The sequence below is a fragment of the Hyperolius riggenbachi genome, chromosome 4 (assembly GCF_040937935.1).
Source record: "Hyperolius riggenbachi isolate aHypRig1 chromosome 4, aHypRig1.pri, whole genome shotgun sequence".
In the NCBI taxonomy this organism is placed as follows: domain Eukaryota; kingdom Metazoa; phylum Chordata; class Amphibia; order Anura; family Hyperoliidae; genus Hyperolius; species Hyperolius riggenbachi.
This window is the reverse complement of record NC_090649.1, coordinates 412589366-412606950: the sequence shown is the minus strand read 5'-3', so window position 1 is coordinate 412606950 and position 17585 is coordinate 412589366. Positions and strand designations below refer to the sequence as shown.

At 42.2% G+C, this 17585-nt stretch overlaps 1 protein-coding gene across 2 annotated transcripts in view; it reads right to left on the bottom strand.

Moving 5' to 3' along the window:
• Nucleotides 1-2432: 2432 nt before the first annotated feature.
• Nucleotides 2433-17585, bottom strand: part of PELI1 (pellino E3 ubiquitin protein ligase 1) — a 101860-nt gene continuing 86707 nt past the window's right edge. For both annotated transcript variants that reach the window (XM_068232368.1, XM_068232369.1), the window contains exons 6-7: nucleotides 13651-13839; nucleotides 2433-8881 (exon numbers count right to left, since the gene is read on the bottom strand). In XM_068232368.1, coding sequence (XP_068088469.1) covers nucleotides 8315-8881; nucleotides 13651-13839 — 756 coding nt within the window. In that variant the 3' untranslated portion in view covers nucleotides 2433-8314. The remainder of the gene's footprint in view (nucleotides 8882-13650; nucleotides 13840-17585) is intronic.

Below are 17585 nucleotides of genomic sequence, written 5' to 3'. Positions count from 1 at the left end.
CTTGTGGTGATCACCTTGGTATAGCCCTTTCATCAGTCCTCCATCATAGTAATTGGAACACTCCCATATTCTGGCCAGAACACTGTTGAATAGCACACTAGGAGGAAAAAAAGGTAGCCCTCTCAAACACAGGGAGAACATGCAAACGCCATGGAGGTATTAACCTTGGACTCCAGCACTGCAAGCACAGTACATGCTCTGTAGGAAGACTGCTACAAGTCTGCTGTTGTGAAGTGTTTCTGATGCTGGAGACAGAATAATTACCCTAGAGGTGGGTATCCTGAATAATTTATAGCATTCTACTATACTGTATATCACTACAGTGCTTCTTTAACCCATAAGCAGCTTCAATAGAATAATTTTGTTTTAGATAACTGCGCTGCTTTTGACCTCACTTAGCAGAACTCGTTGTGCTGTAAATTCTTGGAATGCTTTGTTCTCACTCTGTTAGCAGAAAATATAGAAACTGAAAGCAAAAGTCCTTTGTGAGGGCCCGTTTCCACTTGTGCGGTGCAAATTAGTCGCAAAACACAAAACGAATTCACGCACGGATGCGAATTTTACCGCGAATTTGCGGGAATTTTCGCATATGTTAATGAGTATGCGAATTTAACCACGTCAGTGTCTGTGTGCTTTTATATTGATTTTATGCGAAAACGCTCGCTGTAAAATTCACAGTGAAATTCGCATACAAAAGGCATGCGAAATTCCTATTAAATACATTGTAAGGATTCTGAGGGCTCTGCCGTGCAAATTTTTTTCGGCACAGAAAAACACTCAGAAATCCTGACAAGTGGAAACAGTCCCATCCACTTGTATTGTCTATGCGAATCTGCATGCAGGAAATGCATGCAGATTCGCTCTAGTGGAAGCAGGCCCTTATTGTCTCACACTGCCCCCTAGTGACAAGTGGCCATAAATACACATTACAGCAGCACTAATTAGAAGCAAAGAAAGATAAGTATATATAAGAAAATAAAAAGTGCTAAAATAAATTAGCCTGGAGCACTTGCAAGCCTCTAAATTGGCTGCTAAAGGGTTAAAGCAAATCTGTAGCAAAGAGTCTTATGAGATAATGAATTGTATGTGTAGTACGGATAATAAATAGAACTTTAATAACAAAGAAAGGTGTCTCATACGGTTTCCCATTACAGGAATAGTTAAAAAAAACTTGACTTATCTATACAAAAGTGGTTCTCTGAGAAAGAACTGAGTTTGATCAAGTTAGTTGACGGTTTTCTGAACAGCTTAAACAGCTCAGAAACAGTGAGAGGAAGCTTGAGATAAGGTTTTACTGCAGGAAAGTTCAAAGGGTCATTAGCTATGCTTTGTTTTACAGTTACTGTATATTCCTGCGTATAAGACTACTTTTTAACCCTTGAAAATCTTCTGAAAAGTTGGGGGTCGTCTTCTACGCCGGGTGTCATTGATGCCGGGTGATACGCCCTGTCCTGTTACCGCCTCTCAGATCTCCCTGCTGAGGGAGCGCAATCTATTCTTCCATACCGCTCTGATAAACAGGTAGACAAGGAGAGCTGACCAGTCAAGTTGACCAATGCAACAAGTCAATTGACTATATACTGTTATATACTGGGTAACACATACAGTACAGCACCAGTATCTGTTCATACACAGCACCAGTACATGAATTTTTTTTTTTTATTTCAATTTTGTGTGCGTTGGAAGAGGGGGTAGTCTTATACGGCGAGTATATCCCAAACTCTATATTTTAACAAGTTGGGGGGTCGTCTTATACGCCCAGTCGTCTTATACGCGGGAATATACGGTAAACTCAGAGTCTGGATTCTGAATTGCAACTGTAAAAATCTGAGGCAAGGTTATAAAAGTTCTTTGCTACTAATGTTTTATTCATTATTTGTACTATACATACAATTCATTATTTCAAGTTTACTTTTGGTACAGATTTGCTTTAAAGGATACAACCGGGGTATTTTAAAAAAGCAGATCTATTACCTGAGGCTTCCTCCAGCCCCTGGCAGCCTACGTGTCCCTCGCTGCAGCTCCACTCCCATCCCGTGGCCCCCTCTGCAGCCGCTGACCTGACGAGGTCAGCAGCCTCTGCACGACAAGCACGCTCCTGAACTCAGAAGTGTTCTGTGTAGAACGCTCCCGACTACATGAGCACGGCTGTGCACTTGTACAGGTGCAGAGGCTGCCAACCTCGCCAAGTCAGCTGCTGCAATGGAAGGGACCCTGGGCCACCGGATGGGTGCGGAGCTGGGGCAAGGGACTCATAAGCTGCCAGGGGCTGGAGGAAGCCCCAGGTAAGTAGATCTGCTTTTTTTTTTAAACACCCCTGGTGTATCTTTTAAACTCTATGTACTCTGTATAGAATTTAAGTCAACGTGTCCGCACTCAATAAATGCATAACAGTAAGGATAATAATGAAAGTGCACACTTACAGGAGAGTGTCAAGTTTCACATGATTCATTTAATATGCAAATATACTTTAGATTTCTCAGTAATGGCCCCATTTATGGATATCTTCGATGTAGGCTCCATACACAGTATGCTTGTCTGCACAAAGGGCACCAATTATGGCTTAGCTTTACAGAGTTTGTTTTGTTTTTCTCTTTTTGAAGAAGGAATGCTTTATAAATGCGTGAAATCAAAATGTCCCGCCTAATACAGAAGATATTCCGGATATCTCTCTCTGAGTGTGTGTGTGTACACATTCACCAATGTACAGGCTGCAGCTGTAAACCAGAAACAAAAAGGCATACTAATGCTGACCAGAAATTGCATAATTTAACATACATCTCCAAAGAAGTCGCCACAGCCGACACAAAAAGCAAGAGAAGATGAGTTAACAGCTACAATCACAATCTTTTATGCCGTAAGTAAATGCATAGTAGACAATTTTTTTTTTCCTTCGAATAGTGTTTTTGTAACATCAGGTCCCCCCAAACCCTTCTAACCCACCCCTCCATTAAAAAAAAAAAAAAAGTATAAGCGCTTTAAACCTCTTCTAATACTTCTCCCAAAAACATCTGTAAGCCAGGATTCCGTCTCAAATTGAATAAATTATGCTGTAAACCAAATAAATCTAGAATTTTACAGAATGGACTCTTTACATACATATATAAAAACATTTGCAGGTTATTTACACGTCTTAACACAAAGCAGCTTGGGTGTAGGAAGGGATCCTAAAGTGTACCTGTCATTTAAACACCATATGTGGCCAGTCTGAGTAGAGGAGTAGGTCTGGCATTTCCTCTGCTTATAAGGGACAATCTGCTAATAACCTGTCTCCAGAAAGAGCTCTGACAGTTATTACTCCTGATAAAAACACAATGAAATGTTCCCCAAGGAATATTCACAATCACAACTTGTTTTTAAAAAATTTTCCTTGTTAAAGCAGGACCTGAACTCAGAACTTCACCTAAAAGAGAAGAAACAGCATAATAGCTTTAAAAAAAAAATATTTCTTTGTTACAGCTGATACAAATCCTGCAATAGATCTGCAGTGTGTCTACTTCCTGCTTTCATGGAAGCAGACAGACCCTAAAGCACCATACACAATGCCTGGTGGGCCACAATGATTATTTGTGGTCACATTTGCTCATAAAAGACCCCACAGCTGGTGACAGCCATGCATGTATGCGTGGCTGAGTGATAATTACTGCTCTATGAAGAGGAGAGGGGAAGCAGAAGGGCACAGGGAAAACCCAGCCTGGCCAACTGCCCATCCCCCACAGGGGATACGGGCTGCCTTCACAGATACCTTACTAAGGGCTGGTACAATCACAATCATTTCAGCTACTACCTGTATGTAGCTTAAAGGAAGCATCAGGCAAAACATAGAAAATGAGATTTACTTACCTGGGGCTTCCTCCAGTCCCTGGCAGCTAATACTTCTATCACCACTGCGCAAGTTTCCCAGGATACCCTCCATTAGAGATGCTGACCTCACCAGGTTAGCATCTACTGAGAGCAGCTTGTGGTCGCATTGACATGGTTCGGGGTGTCCTGCGCAGGCGCTGTAGATGCCAACCTGGCGAGGTCGGCATCTCCAACGGCGGGGATCCTGGGACACCGGAGCTGCGATGGACGTATCGGCTGCCAGGGGCTGGAGGAAGCCCTGGGTAAGTAGATGATATTTACTGTCATTTGCCTGATGCTTCCTTTAATGCCAAGGCATTTGAGAGAATGAGAACGATACAGCCTTAGGAAAATGTGGATACATTTTCAGTATAAATTAAAATTGGTTTTCCAATTCAAAGCATGTCTAACAAAATGTAATGACATTCTCCCCAGTACTGTGATTGAAGTGTTTGTGTGGGGTTGCCCCAGCAACACAAACATACAGGTTGGAGAACTGACACCTGACCACATTTAGCTGTAGTAGTGTGTGCATATGTGTAAAGTCATTACTTTGTGAGCTCTGTTATAAGCAGGACAGATGTGGTTAGAAGTACTCTGTAACAAGTGATAGGTATATATGTCGGAGCCATAAAAATCCACGGGAAATAAATAATAAATAAGGCTTAATAATGCATAGGGACACACCATAAGAGTGTGGGGAGGATGATCAAACAGTTTATTGAGAAAGCGAGGAGCGGATGTGCATATCTCTGTTCTGAATTCAACCTACAGTATGTGTTTATTCCGTGTTTTGTTTACCTTTTAACATAAAAGCCCTCTTCTGGCACAAATCTAAGTATACCATCTAAAAGCTCAGTAACCTGAGTGCGCAGGTGTTTTTTTTGCATGAAACAAGGTTTCTACTGATGATTTTGATCATATGATAAGATGGGGCTATGTACAGCTAGATCATAAATAGATAAATAAATCCCTAAACTTCATATGTCATTTATCACACTATTCCCCTTCCTCCATTTTAGTTGCTAGGGTCCCTTCTAACAGGTTGACCTCATCACGGTGGACGGGTCTATCCTTTGCATGCAAATTATTTTGGAAGCAAATATCCTCCATTGTTTAGCACTTTTCTCAGCTATTATGAGAGCAGGTGTGTATTTAAGAGGCCCTGCAGCTCTATGCAGATAGTGTCAGCCAAGTGCCACTTGGTTTTAGATGTGCTGCAATTCCTTTCTACTGAGATTTGTCATTAGCTTGTCAAGGAGCTTCTAAGCAAAGCAAGGTCAGCAACCGGGAGTAAACTCGGGCCTCAGAAAACACTGGTACCTCGAGCACTGGCAGCACACAAGGCTTAAATTAGGCTTTGCTGCAATCATTTATGAATTAGCCAGGGAGGCAAGAGGAGTCATTGCTATGCAGCGAAATTTCCAAACCAGACAGGCCAGCCAAGCTCAGAGAGCTGCAGGGGTACTTGGAAACACCCTCGTTAGTGATAACAGCCAGTGCTGCTGAGGTAGAAAGGTTGCATAGTATGCAGCCTAACCTCTAGTTAGGTGTGCAGCAATCCATGTGAGGATGGTTTTAACTTGCTCTCTATGCTCCTTAGGTATGTGTTTGAATAGCATCAGTGGAGAGTTTTAACATTATTGATGCAAAAGTTAAAAAAACTAAAGGTAAGGAAAAACAGGTGGCAATATTTTACCACATAGCATATGCTTCCTGCACCTGTAAACTAATGCAGGGATAGCACAGGCTGCACCTGTATAGCAATCCAGCCAGTCTGTAGATTTTCTAATTCATGTTTTAAATCTCACATGGAGCAACAGGAAGCCTGTGGCTCTGAGCCCTGCATATGTCAGTGCGGATGCGAAAGTCTAACCAAAAATATAACGGCTTGTTATGGGAAACAAGCATTACACAGACACAAGGCCCCAATATACAGATTATCTTACAGGAAGAGAGGTTCTAGATTAGATTGTGCCCACTAATTCTGTTACCAATATTGCATACAGTTGGACAAGAGGAACAATGTAGTAAATTGGGAATGGTCAGGCTGAATTTTTTGCTCAAGCCTTAAAGTGGCTTTGAACCCACATTTATTCATATAATAAAATCATTCTTCAGCTACAACTGTGTTATGTTATTTTTCCAGCTCACCACAAGGTGGCGATGGCTGCTTACAAGTTTCACTGTTTGTTTAACATTCTCAGGTTGGGTCTGTAAACCACCGTAATCGCTATATTTTCTCGGAAGCTGACAAAGGTGGTGGGGCTAAAGCTGTAAGTGGGATTTCTTAAAGGTAAAAATACTTTTTTACATGTAAACATTACTAATTTCTGTGTAAGTCATTAACTGGCATCTCATTGGAAATGGAGTAGACAGACTCAATTTCCTATGAAGTAAATAGACTTCAATTGCACTTTAAGCCTCGTACTGGATTGCTCTCGGCGCATCTCTGTTTAAAATCTAACACTTGTACAGCCTTTTCTGATCCTTTGCTGGGCAATTTGGAGTGCCTGACTGTGTCGGCTGAGCATACCGTTCTCTCCCTTATTCTGCTTGGTGGAAGCTCTTGTGTGCCGTGCTGCTGTCTCTGTTCCCCTTCAAATCAACAAAACGAGTCAGGAGGCTGTAGTTTTGGGACGCGTCTGTACAGGATTCAGCCCCAAACTACCACCCGAGTACTGAGTCCCGATCCTTGCGGGTGACATTCTTCATGCGTGTGTTTGCACCTTTAGTCTCATGCCATATATATTTAAAAGAATCACAGCAAGCCAGACATGGATAAACTGTAAAATTACAACCTGTATAAGGTTTTCACAGCAAGTTTGCCTTACTTTACAGGTTCTGGACACACTTCATGTACTTTCCAGTCCTCCTCTCTAAAAAGCTCCAATACAATTCTGAAGCACAGCTGCTGAAGGTATATGTTGGTCCTGTACATTTTTTCTTCTTCTGCAAAACTCGGGAGTAGAACTTTTAACTTGACTGAGGATTGACTATCAGCAGATCGATTCAGTTTAGATAGTAAAGTTTCACTTTACCAATGAGCATTACACAATATCAACACTGAGTTCATAAGGCAATCAATATCTTTGTCTCAGTCCTGCCTCCATTTATGCCTAGCTTACATAACAAGGAGGTAGGCCACACTGTGAGCAAGTGACAGGTACACTTTACAATCCTTACAATGCTTATCCAGGTTTCTGTGTAAAGAAAAAAAAAAACAAATGAAAATAGCCCCTGAACACATCACACAGAGTTCAGTTTTGCTTTCTGAATATCTGCTGCCTATGCTAAAAATCTAAGCTGTTTTAGCTACCCTTATAGTTAGTTTTCCTGAGTGTGCACAAAAAGAAAAAGAAAAGTTGCTTTTATGTAGATTTCTGTGAAAAAAAGCCACAAGACACTCCGCCCATAAAATAGGTGTTTCACCTACTCAGCCGTGAACAAGCTGTGTTAAAGCTAAGGCTACAATTAGAAAACCATGCAGGGGTTAAAAAAGAAAAACAAAACAAAAAAAAAAAAAAAAAAAGGAAAAAAATAAGAAAACTCTAAAAACAAAAAACTAAACTACTACGACTTGCTTCTGGAACACAAATGTTACCATTTATCACAATGGATGGAGGCGCCAGAAAAAATACACCACGTCCCCCCCAGAAAAATACAATAGTACAAAACATTCTAATCTTACCTGCTGAAACGTGTTCTGTGTTTTAATGAAACCCTAGAAATGGCTCAAAAAAGGATAAATACATCATGTCACAAGCAATATTACTTTTGGAAATAAAAATATGAATTAAAATAAACAGCGATAAATAAAACCCTGAAATGTATGCCAAAATCATAAAAAAGATAAGACTAGACAGACGACATGATTGAACTGCGTATTTACAGACCCCTCCGACCCAGCCTACAAACTCCTAGCTGGTCACATGATTCAGCGACAGACTGGGCCGACGTTGTGAACATGGAAAGGAGACAGTAAGGACAGACTGTCCCATACTGGTGGTTTTCTGATCCTGTCCCCGGGCTACCTCAAGCATCCAAAGTACGTGGGTTAGTTTGTTTATAGAACAACGCTATCAAGTCATTGGCCTTTTCCATACTAAAGTTAGGTATAAAACTGCTTTTTGCCTTATTTTACAATGCGTGTTGAGCTGTAAACTAATGTAGTTTGAACTGACTATTCTCCCCAGCTTCACAAAATAATTTAATACTGAGGTGGGTCATTCAGAAGTATTAATGAAGGCATTTAAATCAAATCTGCATAATCCCATTTGGAAACATCTGTTTGCGGACAGAAGAGTAACGTTGGTTTATCTTGTGTGTCGCGATCCTCTGAGCTTCAGCAGCTCTATGCTCTGCGTTATGCAAACTTGCCAATACGTCTTGATGACTGGAGAAGACCGGCCGGCAGGAAGCAAACCAAACCTTTCTTAGCTTATGCGTTCAGTGCAAGCCCTGAAAGATGCTAGTCTAGAGGTCCTTGGAAAATAAGTCTGATGTATCCTTGTTCACCTGCCAGCTGGTGTGCACAGAATGGACATGCTGCATGGAAAGTATGAGTACCATGGGGAAGTGGAATCTGGGACCAGTAGGCAGTTGTTTTTTCAGAGCAAACATGTCCACAAGGGCTGAAGGCGTGAGTTGGTGGGCCTGCATCCACGTAAAATCCAGCTTCACAACCCAGCCATAGAGGAACGTAGGGCCCCACAGAACGGCACATTGGACACTCCCGATCCTTCCCATCCCGCTCTTCTTTGTTTCCCCAGTTGTGGAAGCCATGGACATGGCCACAGTTCAGATACACCCATGGCTGTTTCTCATCAACAACATCTTTCCGTTTCATACTGGGAAAGGCCAGTGTATTAAAGCCAACAGGACACTGAGGCCTTGCTGCATTGATTTCCTGTCTCAGCGCTTCCAAGTGCTTTACGGTTGGAGTTCTGGACAGCCCCTCGGCAGTGCGCCATAACAATGTAGCTCCACACAGGTCGATGAGGGAACCATCTTGAAGCTCATTGCTTTCATTTTCCACCTGCAAAATATAAAGATACACATCAGTCAGGAGATAAACAGCTTACCAATGTACATAACCGTTTCGGGACCGGCTGTAGTTGTAGTTAAAAGTATGCTGGACTTGTGGCTGCCTAAGCCTAAAGCAGCGTAGTTTTAGCGCCGCCCGAACTCACGTAAGGGAGGCAAACGAGTCTGCCGGCATGGAATGTAAAAGGCAAATAATATACGTTAAAAAAAGGGGAGGGGTGGGGTTGGGGTAGAGAAAATTCACATAACATTTGATCCATTTCATAAAACAAAAACACTCCAAAGCAAACCTGAACTGAAAAACACATGCCATAAATTTTAAGTGACGTAGTAATGATGAATAGAAATTTCCTGAAGTCGAATATTCTTATTTTCAATTTAGGGGATAATTTCAACTCTGAAATGTGCACAGCATCCATGTTAGTGAAATAAGAGTAATAATTAAGTTTCTGCATTGTTTGTTAAGTCGTATACAAGGATTTTGGCTTATATTTACTTTTCAGGAGAGCAGCTGCGGTATTTAACTGCCTCATTTGAATGCATATAACAAGTCTTTGTTTAACCCTTGCAAAGAGCAAACAGTAAACAGCCAAGTTCTTAATAGGATCGGTAAGATTCGTATCCATGTTTACTAACTCATGTCACATTTCAGTCCAAGTAGGCTTTAAATGTATTCATTCCGCTAATAATGAATGCTTGCAAAGTGTCTTTATAGAATCTTGGAATTTTATAAAGGAAGGTTTCAAACTAGCCATGGGAAATGTAACACAATGAACCAGCTAAGCTTTACTGCACTGCCCAATGCTATTGATCTAACTCTAGGAGCTTTCTGATATAGGGCAAGCAGTGTGATGATGACATGACTATGCTTATGCTCTATAGTGCTTAACCAAACTGCAGTGTAACCTAACCGGTAGGATTTAAAGGTTGTGTTTACACAGACCACGAGGGAACAACACATGGGGGTGCAAACGCTTCATATGAAGCCGCTGTACATTGGTGGTTGTTGGGTGGCTGAATCAAGATTTCACAGTTATCCATTTGAGTGAACCCTAAAGGTGGCCATGTACTTTTCCCATGTTTCTCAACAATACTTCAGTACATACCCTTTTATAAAAGATGGTGTTTACCATGTACCTCCCTCCATAGGTACGGTACTCCTTGAAACATATACGTTTGTAAGAATACGCCATAATTGTGTCTGAAAGCTTTGCAAACAGTACAGGTAGTTCCCGACTTACAAACGACCCGCCGATACGCACAGCATGGATTCTGTGTTGCCAAGGGAACAAGTAAAAAAAAATTTCAAATTGGACTTATAGTTTTTGAGAAAAGCAATTTAAAAAACAAATCAAAGAAAAAATGTCTTTTAAACTTGTGTAAGCAGGTGCAGAGGTGACACGGGACACTGGAGGCACAGGGGGGCACAGAGGAGGTACAGGGGACAAAGTTGGCACAGTGTTGCGACTTAAAGCGGATCCGAGATGAAAAACTAACTATAACAAGTAACTTGTCTATATATCTTATGTAAAGTTTAGATGGTTTACACAGCAAATCTAGCTGCAAACAGTTTTAATAGAATATGATTATTTATTCCTGTGATACAATGACAGCAGCCATGTTGTTTGTAAACATTACACAGAGGCAGGCTTATCTGTATCTTGAGTCATCAGCCTAATCCCCTCTCCTCCTCCCTCCTCCCCTCTGCCTCTGAAATCAATGGCTAGTAACACCCCCCCCTCCTCCTGCCCAGACTGAGCTCCCATGAGCCCTTGCTACTGCCTTGGCTCTCTGAAAACCTGTGGGCGTGGCTTTTTTAGTTTATAGGGAATTAGAGTATTAAAACAAAAACAAAAAAGTATTTGGCTTGAGGAATGCCCTATAAACAATAGGAAAGGAACACAATTATGCAATGTGTAAAAGTTCACCTTGGATCCACTTTAAGAACAGATTCAGGTTAAGAACAAACCTACAGTCCCTATCTCGTTCATTAACCGGAGACTACCTGTATCTGATGTTTTTAATTAACTATAATAATACATAAACTTTGTTCTTGTTTATGTAATTTATATCTTTGAATCTCAAAACTTCTTGAACTAGTGCTAGTCAACTTAGTTTAATAACATCCTGAACCCAACATAACTAACCTCAAGTGTTGAGGTTATTTATATACAGGAGTTATATCCTATACAGGAGGCTGGAGTTCATTTTACTATCTTACTACTCAACGATTTCAGCAAAAAATGTTCAACTGATTAAATTGCTTCACCTGCTAGCTTTGTAATTGATCAACAGCACACAAAGCTATGAGTTTGTCAATCTCACCTGTTACTGCCTGATCAATAATAATCGATCTGAAATCGATTGGAAGCTTAGCAATGGCTTGTATGAGTCAAGCAGATTCAGTCAATGTGATTTAATCCATTAGAAAGTCGATCAAATATTAAGGCATGGCCTTTAGCGTCTGATCTAATTCCCTTTTCCGCCTAAGTTTCCTCCTAGGAGATCATTTTTCATCTTCTGTTTAAAATAACTTTTTAGCACTTTGCAATTTAAAAAGTACCACAAAGTAGGTTAAAAAGTACTGTCAAAATTATTCTGAGTAATTTCTTGCTTGCTGTTGGCTTGAAAGGCATTTTATTGATAAGGTGTGAAAGTATTACGGTACCTGGGAGAAAAGTGAATTAGAGCAGCCCCTTCATGTCTTAATGCTACTTTATGAGCCTCTCAGAAATGCAGGCTGACCCCGACACACACACTTTCAAGCATTACTATATGAGAACGTATAATAGACTAATGCTGCAAGATTATTAAAGCTGTCATCATTGACCTCATTCTACAAGATTGGTAATTGCCAAGTAGCCATGCAGTATTTCAACAAACAGCATTCTGAGTCACGTTCACACCACAAGCATGCAGACAGAATGGAGTCAGAACACCTGATTTACATACTCATTCTGGGTCAGTGACTCCGTGGGTTAAAGTAAATGAGCATTATTTATTACGGAGTAAAGATGGCAGCCTCCGTGCTCATCTCACTTCAGGTTCCCTTTAACCTTTTAGCAGCCAATTCATTTAAAGCAGGGGTAGGGAACCTATGGCTCGGGAGCCATATGTGGCTCTTTTGATGGCTACGTCTGGCTCACAGACAAATCAGTAGGTAATGATTCACTAAGCTACACTGCTCAAGCAGCGCAGCTTAGTGTGGCAGCACAAGTAAAATTTTCAAAGTAGGCACGCTACTGCTGTAGTGTGCACTTCTAACTTACTCGCGCTACCCAAAAAACTAACAGCTGCTCCAATTGTCCCACCCTGGACCCTGTCAGGTCCAGTGACTTTGCTGGATGAGATCCTTGCACTTTCATTGGCCCAATAGGCTGTCACTTGACAGGCAGCCAATTGGGCCAAAGTGCAGGGATCTTGTTTTACAATGAATAAACCTCCAAGTCAGCTAGCTAATTGTACAAGCTGTTAGTCGGTATTTCTCCTGTCTGGCTCTCGGGGAAATTGCTGATGTTGCTGCAACCCAAGAGAAGCTGAAGACGTGTCTGACACTTCCGCTGCTCGGAGGATCAACTGTATACACATCACAAAGGGACGTGAGCCCTCTACTGCGCATGCACACTGTGCCATTTTGAAACATATTGTATGGCTCTCACAGAATTACATTTTAAAATATGTGGCGTTATGGCTCTCAGCCAAAAAGGTTCCTGACCCCTGATTTAAAGGCTTGCAAGTGCTCCAGGCCCATTTATTTTGGCACTTTTTTCCTTATTTGTTACATTTCCCTGCTTCTAATTAGTACTGCTGTAATGTGTATTTATGGCCACTTGTCACTAGGGGGCAGTGTGAGACAGTAACAGAGGGCTTCTGCTTTCAGTTTCTATATTTTCTGCTAGTAGAGAGAGATCAAAGCTTTCCAAGAATTTACAGCACAACGAGTTCTGCCAACTGAAGTCAGACGCAGTGCACTTATCTCAAACGAAATAACTCTATTCCACATCTGTAGAACTGCTATCAAGCACTTCTTAATCTGCACCAGTTAGGGGATGGATTTGCACTTTTCTAAACTGTAGTGCAGCTCTAGAAATCCACGCTAAATTGCCACTATTACCTAGGACTTAAGAAGCTTCTTATTATCATGCAGAACTGTTCTCCCTGCTGTTCAGAACAGATTAGGAAGAGAAAACTGTTGGTAAGGCGTTGATAAATCTCCCCCACAGTCAAGTAAAAGCAGCCTGACCCAGGAGCCCTGGCAGAACATCTGCTATAGCTTGCTGTCAGGTGTTATATAGGGTTAAGAGATAAAACAAAAAAGTGGTCTGCAGCAACATGTGGATGTAAATTGGGTAAAAATGTTCCGTCATTTCAGAACTCACAAGCAGCACCAGAATGGTTAATGGAGCTGCTTTTACCAGCCAGGCCTCTGCGACTCAATCTGTCAAAGAACAGCCCAGTTTTGTAAAGGAAAACATGTTAAGATGAATCATCATGCAACATTCAAATTTTTTTCCATGGAGGAACAGTATGTTCTGAGCTTGCCGAGATGAAATTCACTTAAAAAAGTGCTATAAATACATTTAAAGCATGAGAAAACACATTGTGAATTAAAAGAAGGCCATCTAATCAAATAAACATTGGGCTTTAAAAGCCTGAATCAAATGGATGGTCAGCAGGAGAAAAAGAAAACACTTCATGAAATCTCAGCACTGCACAATAGGCGAGAGACCTGCCAGGGGAAGGTTAGCGGGCGGGACGTACCATTTTTCCCCTCTGCTGTGCGGAGCGGGTCTCTCTCAGGCTGAACACGTTGCCGCACACAGATATCTCCCTCCACACCCCTGGCTTAGAGTCCTCAGTGAATCCGTTGCGTGGATGCATAACAAGGACTCCATTTGTCGTTAACCCATCCATCTGCCCATCTATCGTCTTCCATTTGGCAGCCTTCTCCTAATAAGAGGAAAGAAGCCAGGAACAATCACACATGGTTTACAGAACATCACATACTGTAGAGAATTAAAAAGAAAACTCTGGTCCAATGAAAAATATTGAGTTAATATTAAAGTAAACTTGTAAATTACAAAAAGAGAGAAAAAAAAACTTCATACGGTACTTACCTTGGTAGAGGGATTCTCCAGAGGCTTCCCACTTCCTCCTCCCAACTACTGATCCAGCGCTGGGATCCTCTGGACTCTAGAAATTTGCGGCTGCGTTCCCCTCTGTGAAATAGTGCGGGCACGCAGTGCAGGATGGAAAAAGCCAAGCCCAATCTCCCCTGTGCTACTGCGCAGACACGAGGCGTCCTGCACTGTGTGCTCACGCTTCCTCATATCGAAGAGGATCTGTGGTTCCAGCGCTGGATCGGTGGAAGTGACGGGATGTTAAGTAGCCATCTGGTGCACTTTTTTCTTAGAAGTACACTTTAACCACTTTACCCCCGCCCGTACGGATTTCTCCGTCCCTTTTTCCATCCTTTAACCCCCAGGGACGGAGAAATCCGTACTTTGCGCACTCCCGCCGCTGCCCGCGCTCCCGCTCGTAAACACGCCGCCCGCCGCTAGTAAACACGCCGCTGCCCGCTCGGAGATCAATGAACGGGAAAATCCATTCCTGTTCGTTGATCTAAGCCCCACAATGATCCGCTGCTCTCCTATGGGCAGCGCGATCATTGTGAGAAAAAACAAACACTCACAGCCTCCTTGTACTTCCTGCGAGCGTCCGGAAGGACGCTCGCAGGTCGCAATAAACAAAAAGTTACTGTTGCCATCTTGTGGCCAAACAGTAAAACTACACCCTTAGCATTTTTTACATAGAAATAAATTAGTTTTACACTAAAAATTAACTCATTACCTCCCACACTCCCCATTTTTTTTTTGTAATTAAAAAAAAAATTAAAAAAATTTGCAATTAAAAAAAATACATAAATAGTTACCTTAGGGACTGAACTTTTTAAATATTTACGTCAAGAGGGTATAACACTGTTACTTTATAAACTATGGGCTTGTAATTAGGGATGGACGCAAAACTGAAAAAAATGCACCTTTATTTCCAAATAAAATATTGGCGCCAAACATTGTGATAGGGACATAATTTAAACGGTTTTATAACCGGGACAAAAGGGCACATAAATTTCATGGGTTTTAACTACAGTAGCATGCATTATTTAAAAACTATAATGGCCCGGAAACTGAAAAATAATTAATTTTTTTCCCACATTTTTCCTATTTTCCCATTAAAACACATTTAGAATAAAATAATTCTTGGCATAATGTCCCACCTAAAGAAAGCCTAATTGGTGGCGGAAAAAACAAGATATAGTTCATTTTATTGTGATAAGTTATGATAAAGTTATAGATGAATGAATGGATGGAGCGCTGAAAGGTGAAAATTGCTCTGGTGGTCAGGGGGTAAAACCCCTCAGTGGTGAAGTGGTTAAAGGACAACTGAGGAATATGGAGGATGCCATGTTTATTTACATTTAAAGGAGTTCTTTTGCATCCTAAAAATCAAACAAGCTGCCACTTACCTGGGGCTTCTATCGGCCCCCTGCAGCTCTAATGTCCCAAGCCGTCCTCTTCCGATGCTCCGTTCCCTGCTGCCGGTCCCGGTGTAATCACGCAAGTGATTACACTGCGGCTGCGCGTGTGCTCGCGCTCGCTCCCGTGTGAGTCATCGGGAGCTTACTGCGCAGGCATAGTACAAGAACACTTCATATTTCGCCTGCGCAGTAAGCTACCGATGACGCGAGCGGGAGCCAGCATTATTCGTCTGTTTAGACGAATATTAAACCGGGACTGGCAGCTGGGTACGGTTGACGGGAGGAGGACGGCGCGGGACATGCTAGCTGCAGGGGGCCAATAGAAGCCCCAGGTAAGTGTCAGCTTGTTTGATTTTTAGAATCCCACAGAACCCCTTTAATACCAGTTGCCTGGCTATCCTGCTGATCCTCTGCCTCTAATACTTTTACTCATGGAACCTAAACAAACATGCAGCAGATCAGTTGTTTCTGATGTTATTGTCAGATATGGCAAAATTAGCTGCATGCTTGTTTCTGGTGTTATTCAGACACTACTGCAGCCAAATAGATTAGTAGGGCTGCCAGGCAACCAGTATTGTTGAAAAGGCAATAAATATGGCAGCCTCCATATCCCTCTCACTTCAAAAAGTGGCCGTAACCCGATGTTGTGTGATCAGAAGGACTACTTTCTTGGTCACCTCAACACAGGCAATGTTACCTACAGAAAGATCCGGTTAATTTCAGATTCTTCATCTGCGGATCAGCGAACAAGCTGGAAATTAATAAAAATGATGATAACACCCCAAAATGTTATGAATCTAGAGTCCGTTGTTTTGCATAACATATACATGTTCCAGGATTTCAATGTCATGTTTATCCATTTTCCATTTAGTACACTAGCTCGTGTACTGCTGTGCACAAATGACAGTCGGTTCTATTTTCTATGCGATTCTTAACTCATTAAGGACCGCAGTGATTGAGATTTACACCCTGTTTTGGTGGGCTCCTGGCTGGCAGGGCGTAGATCTCAATCACTGTCCGCAGCGCACATCCCCCGTTTCCACCACTCGCGCCGCTCAAACCCGACGATTCTCGCCGCATCTCACAGGCTCTGCCTGTCTCTACGACAGCAGAGTCATGTGAGCCGGTCAGGAGCAGATTTCATTGGCTCCTGGCCCTGTCTTTCAATGTAAGCCGTTCCCATTGGCTTACATTGAAAAACAGGGTCAGGAGCCAATGAAAGTTGCTCCTTCCCGGCTCACATGACTCTGCTGTCATAGAGACGGCAGAGTCTATGTCCTGGGGGTCCCGGTGAGCGGCGGGTATGTCCGGCGATTCGTCGGGGTTGGACCAGCGGTCTCTGGTCTTTAAGTGCCCAGAGACCGCTGGTCCTTAAGTGGTTAAAAATGGTCTCTTTTTTATGTACCTGTTTTGTAGTGTCCATAGGGAAGGAAGATAAATAACCCAGAAAGGTAGCTGGTACAAAGGTTAATATGGGAAACTGTATTTACACTACATTTCTCTGACTGACAAGGAGACAAAAGTCTGACCGAATGGGTACACTGTGAATGTTTGCCACTCCTTTGTGTAACAAGTGCTAGAAATGGGCCGGGGGAGAAAGCTGGTTTTAAATATTATGTGTAGGGATCAATAGATTAACCACTCCTTATCAGTGTAACAAGCTAGTATATTAAATGGACATATGCTGGACTGTTTAGGCACGAGGCCAGTGACCGGGCCTCTCGTATTTGGGCAGTCTAGAAGCACTTTGTGGAACAGATGTAACAGATATACTGCATCTGCCACCCTTTGTAGTTCTCTGCAGTGTTGTGCATGTGCCGATAATGCATGCTGAGATATGTAGACTGCGTGTAGATGTTCTCGCATGCACGGACTACATCTGCCGGCGTGCATGACACTGCCGGATGCTACAAAATTCGACAGATGCTGTCCGTTCAAGAGAAGATGAAACATACGACCCGGGCCGAGGGACAGCACTCCATAGGCAAGTGGTGTGGTGAGGTAAGATCCCCCCCCCCCAGCACCATCTACATGATACGATTCTTTGTGCGATTAGATAACCATTCTATTTACGTTCCAATTAAATCCGACATGTCGGATCAGGATTCGATTCAATTCCATAGCAAATCCTGATCGGACATGTCAGATTTAATTTTAA